The sequence below is a fragment of the Lepidochelys kempii genome, chromosome 5, assembly GCF_965140285.1.
Source record: "Lepidochelys kempii isolate rLepKem1 chromosome 5, rLepKem1.hap1, whole genome shotgun sequence".
NCBI classification, from domain to species: domain Eukaryota; kingdom Metazoa; phylum Chordata; order Testudines; family Cheloniidae; genus Lepidochelys; species Lepidochelys kempii.
This window is the reverse complement of record NC_136384.1, coordinates 92,341,464-92,362,039: the sequence shown is the minus strand read 5'-3', so window position 1 is coordinate 92,362,039 and position 20,576 is coordinate 92,341,464. Positions and strand designations below refer to the sequence as shown.

General features: G+C 45.1%; 1 protein-coding gene across 3 annotated transcripts in view; it reads right to left on the bottom strand.

The window, feature by feature from the left end:
- Positions 1-18,775, bottom strand: part of GKAP1 (G kinase anchoring protein 1) — a 41,672-nt gene extending 22,897 nt beyond the window's left edge. The window contains exons 1-3 of one of the 3 annotated variants that reach the window (XM_073345062.1): positions 18,577-18,775; positions 4,777-5,048; positions 617-760 (exon numbers count right to left, since the gene is read on the bottom strand). In XM_073345062.1, coding sequence (XP_073201163.1) covers positions 617-760; positions 4,777-4,995 — 363 coding nt within the window. In that variant the 5' untranslated portion in view covers positions 4,996-5,048; positions 18,577-18,775. Of the gene's footprint in view, positions 1-616; positions 761-4,776; positions 5,049-5,309; positions 5,512-18,576 lie in introns of those variants that run through there. The other 2 variants (XM_073345064.1, XM_073345065.1) reach the window with 2 other exon arrangements.
- Between the last annotated feature and the right edge of the window lie 1,801 nt (positions 18,776-20,576).

Below are 20,576 nucleotides of genomic sequence, written 5' to 3'. Positions count from 1 at the left end.
TTACAGCAAGGGAGGTTTAGGTTGGACATTAGGAAAGACTTCCTAACTGTTAGGGTGGTTAAGCACTGGAATAAATTGCCTAGGGAGGTTGTGGAATCTCCATCATTGGAGATTTTTAAAAGAAGGTTAGAAAAACACCTGTTAGAGATGGTCTAGTTAATACTTAGTCCTGCCATGAGTGCAAGGGACTAGACTAGATGACCTCTCGAGGTCCCTTCCAGTCCTTTGATTAAATTTTTTTTGTTTGCACTGTTGTAGCTACATTGACCCAGGATATTAGAGAGACAAGATTGGGGAGGTAATATCTTTTATGGGACCAACTTCTGTTGGTGAAAGAGACAATCTTTTGATCTACACAGAGCTCTTCCCTGAGTGTCCAGAAGAACACTGTGTAACTCAAAAGCTTGTCTCTTTCACCAACAGAAGTTTGTCCAATAAAAGATATTACATTACCCACCCTGTCTCATTAAAATTTTTGGAAGATGAATGAAAATCCTCCAAGCTGCTTTGAAAAATCTCAGCCATAGCTATTTCTCTCACACATTTACCTTTGAAGTTCGTATTACATTACTCTGCAAGACAACCAAGTAAAATAATTTGATATAGCAAGCTTTACCTGTTCATCTCTTTGTCTCCACTCTTGCCAATTTTCTTCCTGAGAGTCTTTCTCCACTGGGCTGTGCAACGTTTGTTCATGTTGAGACAGACAGCCTCCATGAGAGGATTTCTGAGGAATCTTTTTAAAAGCAAGATTTCGGAGCTGCAAAGCAAGATCCAGGAATATAAATCAATGGTGCTGCTATTTACTAGAATATTAGTGATTATACAGAAACAATATGCCAATTGGGCTATCTTAGACATTTAGGTGATGTCTACACTACTCCTTATGTCGCCAAAACTTATGTTGCTCACGGGTGTGAAAAATCACACCCCGAGCAACATAAGTTTCGCCAGCATAAGTGGTACTGTGCACAGCACTATGTTGGTGGGAGAGCTTCTCACACCAACATGACTACTGCCGCTTTTAGGGGGTGGCTTATGTTGACGAGAGAGCTCTCTCCCTTTGGTATAGGGCAGCTACAAAAAGAGACCTTACTGCAGTGCAGCTGCATGGGTACAGCTGTGCCGCTGTAAGGTCTCTAGCATAGACATAGCCTTAGGGGATCTGCCTATAACTTACATTCATTTCACCAATTAAACCAATACAGCCAAAGTAGTTTTAATAGCTGATAATGCTGATATTTACAACAGTTTAATGTTTGCAGTGTCAGACCCAGGATATTAGAAAGACAAGGAGGGTAAGGTAATACCTTTTACTGGACCAACTTCTCTTGGTGAAAAAGACAAGCTTTCCAATACACAGCTCTTAAGTCAAGCATGTGCTAAGTACTACATCAATCTGTGAGCAGTTACTTTTACAATTGTTTTCTGGCATGTGAATACTATAGTGATAAGAAAAGGAGTACTTGTGGCACCTTGGAGACTAACCAATTTATTTTTACTACACGAAAGCTTATGCTCAAATAAATTGGTTAGTCTCTAAGGTGCCACAAGTACTCCTTTTCTTTTTGCAAATACAGACTAACACGGCCGTTACTCTGAAACCTGTCACTATAGTGATAGACACCTTAGAAGTACCTTAGGACTTGTCTACACTGGCAAGTTTTGTCGCAAAAAACTGCCTTTTGGCGACAAAGCAGCAGGAGCGTACACACTACAATGGGACTTTTGTCGTGAAAAACGCCCTGTTTTGGTGAAAAAATACTTCCACCCCTACAAGAGACTTTTGTCTTTTCCCCTCCCTTTATTGTCGACAAAGAGACAGTGCAGACACCGCTGATTGTTTTGTCGACAGAACTGGCTTCTGCCAGTATCTCACAATGCCTGCCCTGATTGCTCTGCTGAGTGTTTTGATCTCTGCTGCCCTGCAGGCATGCTCCCCTCCCCTTTCAAAGCTCTGGGAAGTATCTGTATGCTGCTCCCTTTGGGGAACAAAGAGCAAATCATTGGAATGCTCCTGTTGTGCCCTAAGAACACAGACATAGCGGGAGGGGGACACACTGCTGTGCTACTTTGCCATTCTTCAGCACCTAGAGCTCACAGAGCTACTCATGATGCTGCTCTCGGCAGCTGAGGGGGCTGTGGGAGAACTCGGAGAGAATCCCAAGATGTGCAGAGATCAGCTCTTCCTTCCCACAACACTGCACAGTGGGATACATACCCACAGAGCATTGGGGACACCATCATCGACAGGGTGAGCAATGTGGACATGATCTGTCCACAGAGGGAGCAAGTGTGAACACCCTTTGGCGATTTTTGTTTTGTCAACTTTTGGGTGTCAACAAAGTTTGGTCAGCAAAACTTGGAAGTGTAGACAAGCCCTGAGATAACTACAAAATAATATGTTGAAAAGTAACATTAAAGACTCTCCAACTCAAAAGCAAGGAATTTCACGGTTCACATTTAAAGTGCATAGCTGACCTCCCAGCCCTAACTTCACTCTAAGTTTTATTACACTCTCCTGTGTTTATTTTATAGAAAGTGCTCAGACATAGGAAATACCATAACAAAAAGACTACCTGTCCACTCAGTTGTGTATTTTCATAAACAGAAGTCAATTCCAGATGTTTCAAAGACAGACTTAAGACCCTCCACAATGCAACTAATTCTGAAAGACTGTTTCACCGGAAGATGGGGAAATATGATTTTTCTGGACCCCAGATGGCATACATCAAACTTTGAAGCTTACAATTTTATCTTAGGTAGTGTAACATTAGATGTTATTTTCACTCGAATCATTCTTAAATATAAAGATGGTGTTGATAATGTTGGAGCAGCAAGGCTAGGCACTTACAAAAACAAAAAATCAGAAAATGTTCGAATTAAAATTGCATGTGCAACATTGAAAACCACAGTTTAAAAAACACATTTGTCCAAAATTGTTTTACCTATTATTGTTACAAATAGGTATTAAGATTAATTCCAAAAGGATTAGTCCAATTTTTTTAAAATAAATATTTCTAAATTTTTCCTACTTTTTCAATTTGACAATGTGTCAAAGAGGGAACTGTTCTAGACAGGCGACACTAACAAGAAGCCTAAGTAGGTGGACCAGATGTTGCTGCACCAGAAGGAGCAGTTTGAGGCTGCCAAGCATTGCACTTCTATACCCATCCTTGGATCTTTGATTCTATTTAATCTTGGACTCACAGGCCCTCTATACCAGGGATAACAAAGCTTCAGAAAAAAGATTATGGGTATAACAGACTTGGGGCTTGGATCCAAGGAGACTCCAGGGATATTTCTCTTTGCAAGGCCTGTATAGACAGTACCAGGGAAGCCAGTTTTGAAGACTCCTCAGACACAGCCAATGGTTCTAGCTATCTTATGAATATTCAGAAGGACTTTCAGATCTCCTTGAATCACAGAATGCTATCAGTGTCATGGGACAATCAGAACTCAACTCCTGCACAAAGTACCTGACACAAATGAAAGATTGTTGCTTCCCACTGGACCCCTGCACACCTGTGCTTTTTTCCTGGTAAATGGAGGAGCTGAGAGACCTCAGATCCCTGGAGAACTCTGTTGCTCTACTTGAGGAAATTGTACCCTAATAGCTAGGTCTGAAAAATGTAAAGCTCTTGAATGTGGACAAGCCAGATTCTTCTTTGCCAAGAGGACTTTTTTTGGGAAGAGATAGTGAATATCATTCCAAGAGCTGAACAACCTGAATCTGCAACACTTCCCACAAGGAGAGACTCTGAAATGCAAAGGTTTCCATAAGGACTACAATTGTTTTCCCTACATGCTGGTGTGAAAACAAATAGGACATCCCATCCTCAAATGACCTTCTGGGCATTATAGACACAGGATGCCTTGGTTCATGTCCAACATTACATCAGCACAAGACCATTTCATGAACACTGGCTTCTTTCCCCCCAGATCTGCCATGGCTGGGTGCAGTGACAGTTTCACTATAGGAAGCTTTGTTTACATTTGTAAGATTTTCCAAGTGAATATTTTCAACAACTTAACCATCAAAAAGTTTAACTAAGAAAACTGTCCCAATGCAGAGAAAGGGGATGGGTTCCAAGTTCACTGAAGCTAGAGGAAAGAGAAACTGAGGGATGGTCAGGATATGGGGCTGTTTATTTGATCAGCTCTAGAACGTAAGATCCAAAGCCGTTCTTTTAAAGAGTTCCATTACTCATTTGGTATGCAAGTCCTACAAGTTGAATCTGCTTTTTAGAAACATCTATTCCAGGTCAAAGAAAATCTACCACATCCTTCATTACTAGCCCCACAACCTATGATTCTACAAACTTGTTCCAAGACCTCTCCATCCCTTTCTGGATATAAAGGAAAAAATCCTATAGGAACTACAAGATACCAGCTCCCACTTCCTAAGACGAATGTTTCCCTGTCTGTCCTATATCTCCAGCTGAATAAGGTCTGTGACCAGGAAATGGGGATATGTAAGAAACCAAATTATTTTCACTTAAATGTATAAATCTAGTTGTTTGATTAGTCAAGAGCCTCCCACATTTAAAGAAGTGTAGTTGTGACTGAACTCTAACAAAAAGTTGAGGAAAAAAATTATTTTTTAAAATAATTCCTTTTTATGACTATAACCTGACATTCTTTTGTTTTACAAAGTAACATGTCAAAAGCAACAAAAATAGCCACATTACTCAGCTAACAGATGAACAATTTACCCAAGGCATCTGGCATAACTGCACACCTTGTATGTTACTGAAAATATAACAGCCTCTCTACCTCATTAGCCTCGCTCTGCTGCTGTTCCTTCTTTTTTCTCCTCTTTTCTTTCTTCTTCTCATTTGTAGTTGATTTTCCCCCTGAAGCTTGCGACTTCCCAGCACCTCGACCACTTCTTCCCTTTCCAGTCTCTGAATCAGAACCACTACCACTATCCACTTGTAATAGAGCAAAGCGAGATGCAGTAGTGGGAACTGAACTGATTACAGCTGAGGCCATTGTATGGTTTGAGATTATTTTGAGGATGACTTCTTATTCAAAGAAAATGTTTCCTGGGAATGTAGCAACAAAAGAAAGAATAAAGGAATCACACTATTCTGCTGTACAAAAACTTTTTGCAATAGCACATGCCTTCACATCAACAATTCAGACCTGTCAATTATAAGCTTTATGTAATTTTGGGGCAAAAGGCTTCAGGATAAAATAGTGGCTCATTTTACTTTTGAATTAACTATTTCGATAGTTTAATAATTATAATGTAATGTTTTAGTATTAATATATGAACAAGAACAATGAAAGTGAAGGTTGCTTACCAGTAACTGGAGTTCTTTGAGATAAGTCTTTACGCACATTTACACTTTTAGAAGATGTAGCAATGATGCAGCAAACAGAATCTTCTAGAAGCAGTGCTCATTGTGGCACCTGCCTGCTTCTCTCACTGGTCCTAATGTTCTGGGAGCCAGAGTATAAAAGTGGTTGAGGCACCCCTACAGCCTCATCTCCTAGGACCTGAACCTAAGAGTTCAGCAAAGAGACATAATTCCAGGGAAGGAAAGTGGGTGGCCAGGTAGTATGAATTTGTAGGAGAGCTCATCTCAAAGAGCTCCAGTTATTGGTAAATAACCTCTATTTCTTCTTCAAGGAGCTGCTGTATATCCTCACTTCTTAGAAGTTTAGCAAGCAGTATTCTCCCCCACAAAAAGCTTAGCTGAGGAGTTCTAGCTGAACAAAGATTGTAATACTGTTCTCCCAAACTTTGCACCAGACCTTGAGGCTAAATGTAAGGAGTAAAGTTTTGTAAATGTGCGTTATGAGCTTTAAGTTGCAGTCAGTCGTACAGATTTGCAGTCGTACAGATTTCTGTTATGTGAATGCATCTAAGGCACACCATCAAAGTCACATTTATCCCAGTGTAGAGGCTCCTTGAAGAAGAAACAGAGGTTATTTACCAATAACTGGAAGGGTGGGGGAGGGGGCACAATGAGGTAATCAGGTGGCAGGAGGACCTGGTGAAGGCCCAGGGTCAGGAGGGGGCTCTGTCTGACAAATGAAGCAAATGGGCTCTGTGAAGGTCTCAGTCAGTGAGACCCAGGCTCCCTAACTGCCACAGTTGCAGCAGCCACCAACCAGCAGTTACCCTCCTCTTTTGGGGAGGCCGGTAGGGACTCTGCAACTGGGAAGCAGAAGGCTGCATCCCAGGAGTACTAGCCTCCCTGTTGGAGGGGTCCCAATCTTGCTCCCAGCCCTTAGCACTGTGTGATGCTTCCCAAAGGTACCCAGGATTGCGAGGCCCTTCGCTACCACCTGCCCTTAGCACGAGGGAGTTTTGTCTGTGCCTGCTGTGGATCAGCTCCCTGACTCCACCAACCTCTGGCAAACACAAGCACTGCCTTCAACATCTCTGCAGGCCTCACTGTCTCTGTCTAGCTTAGCGATAGGCACATGCCACCCCCAGTCTCGAAGTGTCCCTCTGGAGCACTCAGCCCCTGTTCCACCAAACATTGAGATGCCCTGCTCCCAAAGAACCCAGCTTACAAGGAAACTCAGGATCAGCACTCTGCTTAACACATAGCCCTTAGACATATTTATAGTGAAAACAAGAATAAGTTTATTATCAAAGTAGAGAGATTCAAATGATTGTAAGTAAGATTATTGTAAACAAATGGTTACATATAAAATAGAGACGTAACACACTGTATTTTCCACTGAATGCATCTGATGAAGTGAGCTGTAGCTCACGAAAGCTTACGCTCAAATAAATTTGTTAGTCTCAAAAGATGCCACAAGTACTCCTTTTCTTTTTTACTTTCTAGAGTGTGAATTTAATTCAGAGGACATTCCTGTATCTCCTACAGGATAGTTTACCTCAAGTCTTTTTCCCCAGTGTTTTCAACCAGGATGGCTGAGATCTCTCTTGCACAAGATCAAGCCTGCAGGCAGCTTGTCTTCACAAGTATGCCAGTCTCTCTCTCTGCGCACCCGGAGATGTACAGCGGACCAGGCCTTTGATCTTCACCTGAAAACAGGATTATCTCTCCCTCCCGCCCTGCCCCTTTTTACTTCTTCCTGTTAATCTCCCTTCTGAAAAATCTACAAACTCTTCACTTCATTACCATTTGACTCACTCTGCTAATACACCTCTGTTGTAAGATACTCAATACACAATGGTCCACCAGGGAGACAGGAGTCTCTCACTTCCTATCTGGAGAAGGTTGTCTCACAACACAGTACCTTTCAGTACTTTAACTACAAGACCTAGAGAACATAATTTTCATCATGAACACAACTCCTCATATACAGTACTTCCTGTATATACAGCTCCCAATGATTATGACCACCAGTGTGACACACGCTTTTAGTAAAGACCTGACTCCTTTTTGTACCCCTCTGTGAGCTGGCATCAAGAGGTCCTTGAAACATACACAGGCCCAGGGCACAGAGCTCCCCTCCCCCATGCTGGACACAGCCAGGCTGAAGGCCTGAGGTTAGCAGGAGGCTATATCTAGCAGGGGTGCCAGTCCTCCCAGGGTGCAGCCTTCTTCTCCCTTCTTGACCTTTGCCTCTTCAGCACAGCCCCATTTGCTTTCCCTTTGCAGGAGGGGGATCTGGATGGGCAAGGTGCTGGGTCCCAGCAATTGAAACTGACTGCTGCAGGGAGCAGGTTTGCTTCCTCAGCTGCTCCATAGGAATTACCTCTCCCCACTCCTGTTGGTCCTGGGCTCCCCTCTCCCCTGCATATCAGTGCTTGAGTTATGGGCGGGGGAGGAGAGTAAAAGGGCACTTAAGGATGCAGACGGTCCTGAAGGCAGGATGGGGTGAGGTGCCAACATATGTCTTGGGTGGCTCCTGTGCTGACATGCTCTGCACTGCCAAGCCAAGCCCAGCTGCAGCAAGACTGTCTTCTCCCTTCCGCCCTGCCTCCTTCTTCCTCACCTGTTAACCTCCACCTTCTGCCCATCACCTACCTCTAACTCTCCCTGCCTGCCCCCGCTGCTTAACCCTCTTACCCTGCCTCCCCTATCCTTAATTGCCTCTGCTACCCTACCCCTAATTCCATCTCCCATTACCCGACCTTCTCCTCCACTCAGTAAGTCCCCTTCTGCCTGCCACTATCCCTTCCTTACATCCTTAACTGCCTTTTGCCCCATCCCCACCTACTGCCTCTGCCTTTAACCTACCTTTCCCTGATTTCTGCACCCAACCAACATCCCTAGCTCCCCTGCTCCTTTCCACCTACACTAAATTGTGCCATCCCCATCTCTTCCACTGATTCCCCTCCCCAACCCACCTCCCCCAGGACTGGGCTTTTACCCCCTAATTCCCTTGGTTCCCTTTGGTGACAGCTCCCATTCTCTGACTTCTCTCCCCCTTTTAGGTCCCCCAGACTTTCACTCCACCCCCTGGTTCCCACCTCCCAGCTCACCCAGTCACAAACCTCCCTCAGCCCCCAGCTCACCAGGTCCTCAGTACACAGAGGGCCAGCACTGGGACCTTTGATCACTCCAGCAGACTCTGCTCTCTCCACAGACCACCCTCAAATGAATTCTAACTCCCCCCACCAAGGGACGGCATGTTCTCCTTGTAGCTCTTGGCCATACTGCTGGTCAAGCAGGAAGTAGTAAGGAGGCCAAAACATCCCCCACCCCCACATGCATTTGAATAAGTCAGAAGTGGAGTAGCCCCTAAAGTAGAAAGCGGGCCTGGACTCCCCAAATTTACCCTTAATTTGAGCACTGCCACCTGCTGTGCTTCATTTATTTACTAGCCACAAAAGTGATACCAAAAGAATCTGCCAACTCCTTGAGGAGTGCCTGTTATGTTTTTGATCAACTCTGAATCACTGCTTCCAGGTTTTACTGGATTATTTGACCAACGTATTTGACAAGCTCAATGAATTTAACCAATCTTTGCAAGATAGAACTGTAATGAACATCTGAATTATGCACAAAAAAAGTATATAGCTTTGTCAAAAACTTTTGCTCTTTAGAGTAGCTATGTGCTGCAAGACAATTTAGTTATGTTCCTGACACTGTCTTCTGCCATTATGGACTGTGAAATGTTGGTCCTAGATGTTGAAGATATAATTCTGGAACATTTGTATCAGTTTTTCACACAATTCAGAAATACTGTCCCAAAAGAGAGGCAAATGAATTGCAAGATATCATAGAAACGTAGGGATGGAATGGACCTCAATGGGTCCTCAAGTCCAGCCCCCTGCGCTGAGGCAGGACCAAACCTGCACCATCCCTGACAAGTGTTCGTCCAACCTGTTCTTAAAAAACCTCCAGTGATGGGGATTCCATTCCCTTCTTTGGAAGCCTATTCTACTGTTTATCTACCCTTACAATTAGAAGGTTTTTCCTAATATATAACCAAAATCTTCCTTGCTCCAGATTAAGGCCATTACTTCTTGTTCTACCTATCTTCAGTGGATGTGGAGAACAACTGATCACAGTCCTCTTTATAACCGCCCTTTTATTTTAAAACTTATCAAGTCTTCTTTTCTCAAGACTAAATATGCCCATTTTTTAACCTCTCCTCACATCAGATTTTTTAACATTTATATAATTTTTATTGCGGTCTTTCTGGACTCTCTCCAATTTGTCCATGTCTTTCCAAAAATGTGGCAACCAGAACTGGACACAGTACTCCAGCTGAGGCCTCATGTGCTGAGTAGAGAAGGACAATTACCTTCCTTGTGTTACATGTGACACCCCTGTTAATATACTCCCAGGATATTAGCCTTTTGCAACTGCATCACATTGTTGACCATGGGTGGTGGGTGAAACTTTCCTGGGGGGGGAGGCTAGCTCCTTGTCCTGCCTCTTCCACCCACACTCCACCCCAGGTCCCACCCCTGCCCTCCGCTAACTTGCGGCTTGCCCCTTCACACACACCCCGCAAGGTCTCCCCCTCCACCCACCTGCTGCTCGCCTCCTCACCCTACCTCACCAAACTCCTCCCAGCCTGCCCTGAGACCACCCCCACCTGCCATGCAGCTGACTCGCCACTGACCTCCCTATCCTGCTGCTGCCCCCCCCCCGACCCTCCTTCCTTTTCACCTTAAAGCACTAACAACATTCCCTAAGGGAACTGAATAAGCAACAGCTATAGATCAATTGCCAGATGGATTCTCCTCTGTGTGGCAGGGAGTTCGGTATATACTATACAGCAGGGGTGGCCAACCTGAACCTGAGAAGGAGCCAGAATTTACCAATGTACATTGCCAAAGAGCAATAGTAATAAGTCAGCAGTTCCCCATCAGCTCCCCCCTAGCTCCCAGTGCCTCCCACCTATCAGCAGCCCCGCCAAGCAGCGCCTCCCGCTCCCTCCCCAGACCTCCCGATCCGCTGTTTCGCAGCATGCAGGAGGCTCGGGGGGGGGGGGGGGGGGATGGGGAGAAGCAAGGGCACTGCAGGCTCGGGGGAGGGAGCAGTAAGGGGTGGAGTGGGGGCAGGGCCTGTGGCAGAGCCAGGGGTTGAGCGGTGAGCACCCCCCAGCACATTGGAAAGTTGGCGCCTGTAGCTCCAGCCCTGGAGTCAGTGCCTATACAAGGACCCGCATATTAACTTCTGAAGAGCCGCGTGTGGCTCTGGAGCCAAAGGCTGGCCACCCCTGCTGTATAGAGATGAAAAGCCAGACTACCTGCACCAAACTGAAGCCTAATCTCTCCTTTTAAAAAAATGTTTGTCATTGACAGCCTGCATTAAGGCAATAGTTTAATAACCTTTCTTACACAGAATTCCCTGCCAGACTTGTTTACTTAAACTGGATTTGAATAAAACAATCAGATCAAGAAATAAACTCACTGGCTATGCCAGCTCCTCCTTGAAGGAAGTTAGTCAAAAATACTTCTGCTGGATACAGAGAATAAATGACTGGTCATTTGGAAACTGTTTTAAACCCCAATAACACATTTTCCTACGAAAGCCAGCTGAATGTTGCCAAAAGGCTTCCTGGGCATTGGCAACTACCTGTTATATGACCTCATTACCACTTTAATGGCCCTTTAACAGTTTCAGTGATCTGCTACTAGGGACTTGTCTAAACTGGCAATTTACAGCCCTGCAACTTTCTCACTCAAGGGTGGGGAAAAAACACCTCCAAGTGCAGCAAGTTTCAGCACTGTAAAGTGCTAGTGTAGACAGTGCACCAGCGCTGGCAGCTATGCCCCTCGTGGAGGTGGTTTTTTTAGAGCGCTGGGAGCAGTAGGGTGTTTTTTTGTTTGTTTGTTTTTTTAAGAGCGCTGCACCGCGACCACACAAGCCACATTAAAGCACTGCCACGGCAGCGCTTTAGCGTTGCCAGTGGAAACTAGCCTACGTCTCTGGAAGGCTTTTTCACTTGTGTAAAGTTACTCAGAGATCCCCTCCCCTCCTCACTCCCCCACCTGCTGCTAGCTCCTGTGTGCATGCCCCCCTCTCCCATCTCCCCCCTGTAGCAGGCCATGAGAGCCTCAAGGAGAAGAGGTGGGAGGGGGCGTGTACCACAGCCTCCCTGTTGGGCAGCTGCGCTAGTGGAGGCTGTCTGACCATGTCGTTAATTCATTCAGTTTGTGATCCACTATAACCCCCTAGATCAGTGGTTCTCAAACTTTTGTACTGGTGACACCTTTCACATAGCAAGCCTCTGAATTAAACCCCCCTTATAAATTAAAAACACTTTTTTATATATTTAACATCCTTATAAATGCTGGAGGCAAAGCGGGGCTTTGGGTGGAGGCTGACAGCTCGCGACTCCCCATGTAATAACCTCACAACCCCCTGAGGGGTCCCGAGCCCCAGTGTGAGAACCCCTGCCCTAGATTCTTTCCAGCAGTACTACCACCTAAACAGTTATTCCCCATTTTGTAGTTGTGCATTTGATTTTTCCTTCTTAAGTATAGCATTTTGCACTTACCTTTATTTAAATTTATCTTATTGACTTCAGAACAATTATCCAATTAGTCAGGGTCATTTTGAATTCTAATCCTGATTCAAAGTCTGCTTCAAAAGCCATTTTCAGAACACTTAATAGCAAAGGCCAAGATTATCATGACTATAAAGGAGAATTTGACTGATGCTGCTGTTAACTCTGTTTTGAGAAATGATTTTGAAGTCATGCCTCTTGATCTGTTCCGGCTCTTAATTCAAAAAGAATTCCATGAATTGTCCTAAACAGCCATCAAAATACTTGTTCACTTTGCATATCTAAGTGAAATGAGTTTTTCTTTCCCTATTTGCATCAAAAAAGTAAGTATAAAAGCTGCTTGAACATAGAGACTGATCTGCAGTTGAAACTCTCAGAAATCAGACCGAAACTGCACAAACTGTGCACTAGCAAACAGGCTAATCCTACTCACTGAGACAAAAAGGTGGGTCATCAAGTATTCTTTTATGTTCAAGGTTATTCAGCAGTAGGGTAGTCATATTGTGCTTTCTATCTTAAGCAATACGTTATTAGCCAAGATAAAATCCTCCTGCACTATGGAAAAATAGTGTTTCTTAGAAGGGGGGGGGCTCCACACTGGACTTGAATCTCTTAATGGGAAGGTTCAGCAAAAAAAGTTTGGGAATCTATCTCCTAATGGAATAGGCCTCAAGTCTTGGTAGCACATTTTTGCTAAATTTTAACACTCCACTTTATTGAGCCTGGTCTGTTTGGACAGGCTTTGGGAAGTGATGGCATTATGGTTCTCTTGGTAAGCAATTAAAAGCCTAGATGTTTTGATATACTACTGATCTATTTTGGCAAACAGGTAATACCCTCATAACATTTAAGATGTATAACTTGACCTCTCTTAATATGGAAGTGAGGTCTTGGAAAGAACAGTAGATTGTCTAATTAAGGTAATCCTCCATCAACATCCTGGGAAAGGATTCAGGGTGAGGACAAAAAGATCACTTTTTCTTTATGGAAGATTGTAAAGGAAGGATCAGCTACAAGAGCCTGAAGCTCACTGACCCTTCTCCAGAAAATGGAGATATGAAATGTGAACTTCTCAGAGAGACTGAAATAAGTTCTGACTCCCAGAGGGTCAAAAAAAGGGGGCTTTAATCAGTCCTGGGAGAATTAAATATAGTTCGGAGGAATGTGTATGGTGTTTTACTCAGTGGAAAGATGTTCACATCTTTCATAAAACCTTTTTCTAAAGTAGGACTAATACCATGTTAATACCATTATAGGAAATCGTAACTAAGTGCTTTTTGATTGAAGACACTGGAACTGTGGTTGGAGAGGGTGGGGTTTTTTGTGTTTGTTTGTTTTTTGTCCACAACAAAAATACCTTCACTACTATATGTACGAGAGAAGCACAGGGGATTTCTTAAGGCTACGTCTACATTAGAAACTTCAAAGCTCTCCAGCAGCAGCGCTTTGAAATGTGAGTGTCACATGCGAGCACTGGAAGAGAGCTCCCAGCTCTCAGAGCCTGTCCACACTCACACTTTAAAGCGCTCAAACTTGCTGTGCTCAGGGGGGTGATTTTTCACACTCTTGAGCCAGCAAGTTAGAGCGCTATAAAATGTAAAAGTGTAGACAAGCCCCTATATTGTCACAGCTCGTGACAGAATTCTAGAAACATGGGGAAGGATGCTTGCTATTAGAGGGAACTGGGGAAAATGCACAGAAAACATTGGTTCTTCACTCCAGAAGAACATCTGCTGTTCACTATCTATTCCTGCTCTGAAGAACCTTTTGCAACTGGCGGAAAAGAAATCTCTCTGAATGCCCTGATTTTTGAAAAAATCCAGCCTGCCACTGTTTTAGAGATCACTTGTCTTGATCCTGGAGGATTGGACTGATCTGATCAGCTAAAACAGTGGTCCCCAATTTTTTTTCCCCTCACACTGCCTTCTTACCCTTGTCTGCGCTCCACCATGGAGCCAGGCCGAGCAGGGCTGCAGCTCTGGGAGGCGGGGATGCACATGGTGTAAGGGGGCCAAGGCTGGGGCCACACCTGGGGGCAGGAGTGGAGGCCTACAGCCATGCGTGAAGCCCTGGGCGCAGGACCAGCAGCTGGGCAGCACTCCCTCCCTGCCCCCTGTGGGGGCTGGTCCAGGCCCCAACCGTGCCTTCCCAAACATTACTCCATGCACCCTCCCCCCCGGGACTGCGCCCTACAGATCAAACACCTCTGTGCTCAAATATTGGAGATGTCTGAGATGATCACTGAAAGAGGCTGGAATATTCTCATCTGAATAATATTCCTATGATTCCATCACTTGAGGCAAGTGAGCACCTTTTTAGGTATTGTTAACAAAAATAATTTCTTCCATATTTAGACCATAATGATGAGCTACCCAGTGTCACAGAGGTTTCATCCTCAATCAAGCATAAGGAGTACCATAAATGGCTGAAGTCTCAAGGCCCAACAGACCAAGATAAGAGATCATTTGCTGATCAGAGTTCTCAGACAGTACGTACATGGTTCTGCATATATTTAGGTACCTATGTTCTGTTAGGAATACTTTCCCTTGTGCCAAATCCAACATAGATATGCAATCCTTTTCCATACTAGGCTGCCTCCCAACCCCTCTTCAGGGATCCTTCTCATGAGACTATTTGAAGGGCATAAATGCATTCTCTTCTGGGGCTGGGAACAACAGAAGAATAATATGAGGGGGAAAGGGTTTCTATTAGAAATGCTTTTTGATTCCTCAAGAGAGTCAGAGGCTATTTTGGATCTCAAATTTAAATTTCTTAATCAGAGAGCTCAAGTTTCAGATTGTTGCCCTGGACTTGAGTGTTCTCAAAATGTCAGACATTGGTATGGCAGCCGACTTAAGATGGCAGAACATGCAGGTCTACCTATACTTGGATGACTTGTTACTTTAGGTCTCATCTTAACCTCTAACAGAGTCCACACAGAGGATCTGCCATCTGTTTCACCCTGCCGTCTGCATCACCCTGACTCAGACTGCCTTTCCAAAAGTTCAAAACTATTCAGTATCTGAGTGAAGTGCTTATTTACATCAAAAGTAAGTACAGAAGCCGCTGTCTATTTTGGGATAGAAAAAATTTCTCATAGAAGCATTTCCCTCCCTCATATTCTTCTTCTATTGTTCCTAGCTCCAGAAGAGAATGCATTTATGCCCTTTACACTGTCGCATTAGAAGGGTCCCTGAATAGAGATTAGGAGGTAGCATAGTGTGGAAAAGGGCTGCCTATATATGCTGGATACTTCAAATTGCCATGGATATGATCTAGTGTTAATAGAATACTTTTACACTTCTAAAGGTCAGCACAGTAGCCAATAGGAAAGCACCACATTTACAATCTGTTTCAAGGAGACAATATTAGCGGATCCAAAATATAGCCCATTTCCCTTCTTATTCATTTGCAAAGTCAGTAGATTTCATTATGTATGAACACACTTTCCATTAAAAGTAGCAGCATCTGAAAACTCCTGAACAACAGTACTGTAACAATCCATCTTGTGACAAAAACGTTATGGCAACACATTGAAATGTCAAACATCCAAGGAGCTATGAGCAAAAAGCATTTAAAACTTCATGAAAAATACCATGGCAGTCTCCTTTTAAATTGTTGTATAATGTATATCCAGTAGGCTGACAGTAAGTTTGTAACCATCATCATTAGAATTGTTTTATTTACTAAAAGTATATTATAAATGTAAGGCACTTGATCCTGGTGGTCAGTCTTATTTATTCCCTCCTAAAATATTTTTAAGTTTTATTTTCTTTTTACAGCAATGTGAATGCAAGAACAGAAACTGCCATTTAAAAACTGCTTATTTTTGATCCAACCAAACTGAATCTACCCATTTTGGTCAAGATTTTCTAAAAAGTAACAAGTGATTTTGGATGCTCTACCTGAAATACCTTAAATGGACCTAACTTTAATATAGTGCACAGCAGCTTCTTAACGTCAAGTTCCATTAAGGTGTCATATCTGGGCAGCAAAAAAAAAAAAATTAAGACACTCAAAAATACTATCACTTTTGAAAAGTAGGTTTGTTTATTTTAAAGGTTGCAGGGTTAAATAATGCAAACTCACATTTCCAAGCTCTCAAAATATTTTTTAGCATAATGACATACTATTTCTGCCATACAACGTAGCAGTTTTTACAACTGGAAATACACATGAGCAGCTATGATCATGTGTGATAAGCTCAAATGCATACGTGCAAAAGGGCGGTTACAACCTTAACTTTCGTGAGCTACAGCTCACTTCCTCAGATGCATATCGTGGAAACTAGGAAGTGAGCTGTAGCTCACGAAAGCTTATGCTCTAATAAATTGGTTAGTCTCTAAGGTGCCACAAGTCCTCCTTTTCTTTTTGCGAATACAGACTAACAGGGCTGTTACTCTGAAACCTTAACTTTCACATTTCCTGTCTTAGGTACTTTGTGCAACTGTAACAGTTCATTAACTTAGTTTTTTTACATTTAGTTTCCAGTGTGTGTATATGTAGGGCAGTTTTGTTTTCCTTTCAAAAGGAAAGTCCCCAATTCTCTAACACATACCAGTCAAAGATTAACAGGCATTGATCATCATCATTAGTAAACTCTGCACTAAGAAGCACCAATCAGCCAAAGTTCAATGTGTCTTATTACTGGAGACCTTATGCACATTCCCTTTTCTCTGCATTCATATAACTATGAGTGCAGTCAAGAAAAACACCTCCTGCCACTTGACCAGTGCTCTTCTCCCTGTAAATCCTCCCTTTTCTGTAGTTTTAACATAGGCCTTAAATCTGCATTAAGTAGCTTAAACCACTCTAAATCTTTAGAGCGGCTGAAACAGATTAAACCTATAAGGTCTTAGGCCCCAATTCTGCGATGAGCTCCATGCAGGTGGACCCATGCACCCACACACAGCTGTGCCAAAGCCAAAGGAGTCTGGCTCAAAGATCCACCTATGCAGAGCTTGTTGCAGGATTGGAGCCTCAGTCTTAAAAAGTTTAAACTCATCTAAGGTTTTAGGTTTAAACCGGAAAAAAGTGCCAGGAGATACCATGCAAGTGGTCAAAAAGGTGGTAGGAGAACCAAATGATGTAGCTGGGCAAGGGATGATATAATACAAGTAGGATTTGGTTAAGCTTTTCTTAGTTCTGGATTCTGATCACTAAGTAGTCATATATATCCTAAATAGTCAAAACTTTACAACCACCAGACAAGTATTCCCTAACCCAGGATTTGTTTTGGGATACGTCACTGAGACTTAAACTCAACCCAAAATTAAGAAAATCAATTTGCTAAATTTTAAAGCTACAGATGTTTAGGTAAACAAATTTTGAAAGGTCACACTCAACATACCATGCATCCATGCACCACTCCTTTACCAAAAACATACTCATACATATAAACATTTAAGAGTTCTAGCTCTTGTAAATCCAAGTCTGACTCCACACCTAGAGCGCTCCCAGTACTCCCTAGTGCACATTTTTGCCAGCCAAGCAGAGGTATTAGTGCTCATTGTCTGCTATGACCAAACAAAATCTCAAGCTTCAAATGTTAGCAGTTTTCCTTGTATTCTTCTCTAAAAAGGGAGTTAGATTTGTTTAAAGAAAAAAGTCAGAAGTATTTTTCTGCAGTGACCCAGTCCCAGAGCACATCTAAAAGGGATTTGGCTCAAGCTTTGGGAAAGGACCTCAAACAGGAGAAGTTTCTATTACACAGAAAAAGAAAAGGAGTACTTATGGCATCTTAGAGACTCATGAAAGCTTATGCTCCAATACGTTTGTTAGTCTCTAAGGTGTCACAAGTCCTTTTCTTTTTGCGGACACAGACTAACACGGCTGCTACTCTGAAAGCTGTTACACACCGTGAAAGCTGTTACACACCGTGAAAGCTGTTACACACCGTGAAAGCTGTTACACACCGTGAACATTCCAAACCCCTGAACACCAGGGGCTTATTTTACATATACTGGGGCCCAGCGGTAACAGGCAGAGCTTGGCCAAGCAGTGATCAGGGGGCGGAGAACGAGCTGCTGTGTGTATCAAAAAGGCCAAATGCTAGACAAAGTCACTGTTTCCAAGAGAGGGGAACTAGAGGCAGCAGGAGGGCCAGCGGCGGCCGAACCCCGAGGCGCAGGCCGACGGGATCCCCACGCGGATGCGGGATGGTTAGTTACCAAGACACCCACGCTAGCACCGGCAGGGTTTAGCTGCGGAGCGAACAAAGCCCTGCACGTCTCAAGCAAGGGCGGGCGGGCTGGCTGGCCCCAGAGGGGAACAGGCTCGACGTGACCCAGCAGGGCTCTCCCGGCTGCAGCGGCCCTCAGCGCTCGGAGCAGCTGGAGACCGCAGCCCCCACTCGAGAGGCAGCAGCAGAGCGGCGCAAAAGGGCGCGCGGCGGGGCCCGTGCCTGACACACCCTCGGGCCTGGCGAGAGAGCAGCGGCGAGTGCCGCGGACGCAAACGGCTTCTTCGCCAGTAACACCTCCGCCCCTAACAGGCCCCCCTCCGGCAGGGGCAGCGTCCCGCCGCGCCCGTTCCTCCTCCTCGGGGGAGGCCGCGGCTTGCGAGGGAGCGGCGGGATACTCATCTTCTGCGCGGAATAATCGGAGCCAGGGGGCGGGGCGGGGACGCGATGGGGCAGCCTGAGGAGCCCCGGGGGCCCGCGGAGAGACATACTGTGTGGCCGCCGCACTCACTCCTTCTCCGGGGCGGGAAGGCTCCGGCTCTGTCCCCAGCAGCGGAGGGGCTGTCAGCGTCACTACTGCCTGCTAACAGGCGGTTACAACGGGTCTCGAGGGACCGGGCCGGGCAGTTGCGGAGAAGCTCGCGCCGCGGTGGCGAAGGGAGGGGGTGCCTTGTTGGCTCGCGGGTTTGTTTATTTACCTCGTTCGCTGGTTGGCTGGAGTGGCGGTACCAGCGCGTGCGCAATAAAAAGGACGTCTGACGCACAGTTGCGAGCGGAAGGCGGCCATCCAGGGCGGGTACGGATACTAGGCTGGCTCAAAATGCCTAATGAGCCGACCGCGGGGCAGAGGCGGCTTGGAGAACACGTCGTAGCGAGGGTCGAAAGCTAGGGGCGTGTGCAGCCCGTCTCTGATGAAGCACCACTTCCCTTCGTGTACGGGGGGGGCACTGCTGAGGCACGTGCCACTTCCCCCCTCCCCGATAAAGGAAGATGGCGGCAGGGGGCTTCGGGGGAAAGGGAAGCCAGGCCGCGCCATGGGACCGACCTCTCCCCGCTTCCCACCCAGCTCTGCTGTCAGGGAGGGGGCTGGTGCTGGGCCGCAGCAGCCAGGCTTGGTGGCGAGGGCCAGCTCTGCAGTGTCTGTCAGCGCCCTGCGCAGCAGCGCCGTCAGCAGGACGGGGGCGCAGTTTGCCTTCACTTCAGGCCTGCTCTTGCAGAATCCTGCATCGCTAGCCACAGCCTTGCTGTGAAACCAGGGATGGTTTCCCAGCTCGGCCTCTGCTGGGGCGGGGGAAGAGAGTCGCCCCAGTTGCGGCTTAAACTAATACATTGTTCAAGTTGCAGGGAGGATGATCTACAAGCGATTCTTATCCCCGACTGAAAGCACAGGCCCTATAATTGAGCTGGGTCCTGTTAGGTTTTTTTGCCCTTGTTTCCCGTTTTAATTTTTGTTTACTCAATTTATAGCTGTTACCTTCAGATCATTGTGTTGTCTGTGTTATTGTTATAAGAAAAGGAGGACTTGTGGCACCTTAGAGACTAACCAATTTATTTGAGCATAAGCTTTCATGAGCTACAGCTCACTTCATCGGATGCATACTGTGGAAACTGCAGAAGACATTATATACACACAGAGACCATGAAACAATACCTCCTCCCACCCCACTCTCCTGCTGGTAATAGCTTATCTAAAGTGATCACTCTCCTTACAATGTGTATGATAATCAAGTTGGGCCATTTCCAGCACAAATCCAGGTTTTCTCACCCTCCGCCCCCCCCACAAACTCACTCTCCTGCTGGTAATAGTCCATCCAAAGTGACCACTCTCTTTACAATGTGCATGATAATCAAGGTGGGCCATTTCCAGCTCAAATCCAGGTTTTCTCACCCCCCCCCCCTTTTTCCAAAAACCACACACACAAACTCACTCTCCTGCTGGTAATAGCTTATCCAAAGTGATCACTCTCCTTACAATGTGTATGATAATCAAGGTGGGCCATTTCCAGCACAAATCCAGGTTTTCTCACCACCCCCCCTTTTTCCAAAAACCACACACACAAACTCACTCTCCTGCTGGTAATAGCTTATCCAAAGTGACCACTCTCCTTACAATGTGTATGAAAATCAAGGTGGGCCATTTCCAGCACAAATCCAGGTTTTCTCACCCCCCCCCCTCACCCCACTCTGAACGCTAGGGTACAGATGTGGGGATCTGCATGAAAAACCTCCTAAACTTATCTTTACCACCTTAGGTCAAAACTTCCCCAAGGTACAAAATATTCCACCCTTTGTCCTTGGATTGGCCGCTACCACCACCAAACAAATACTGGTTACTGGGGAAGAGCTGTTTGGAAACATCTTTCCCCCCAAAATACTTCCCAAAACCTTGCACCCCACTTCTTGGACAAGGTTTGGTAAAAAGCCTCACCAATTTGCCTAGGTGACTACAGACCCAGTCCCTTGCATCTTAAGAACAATGAACAATCCTCCC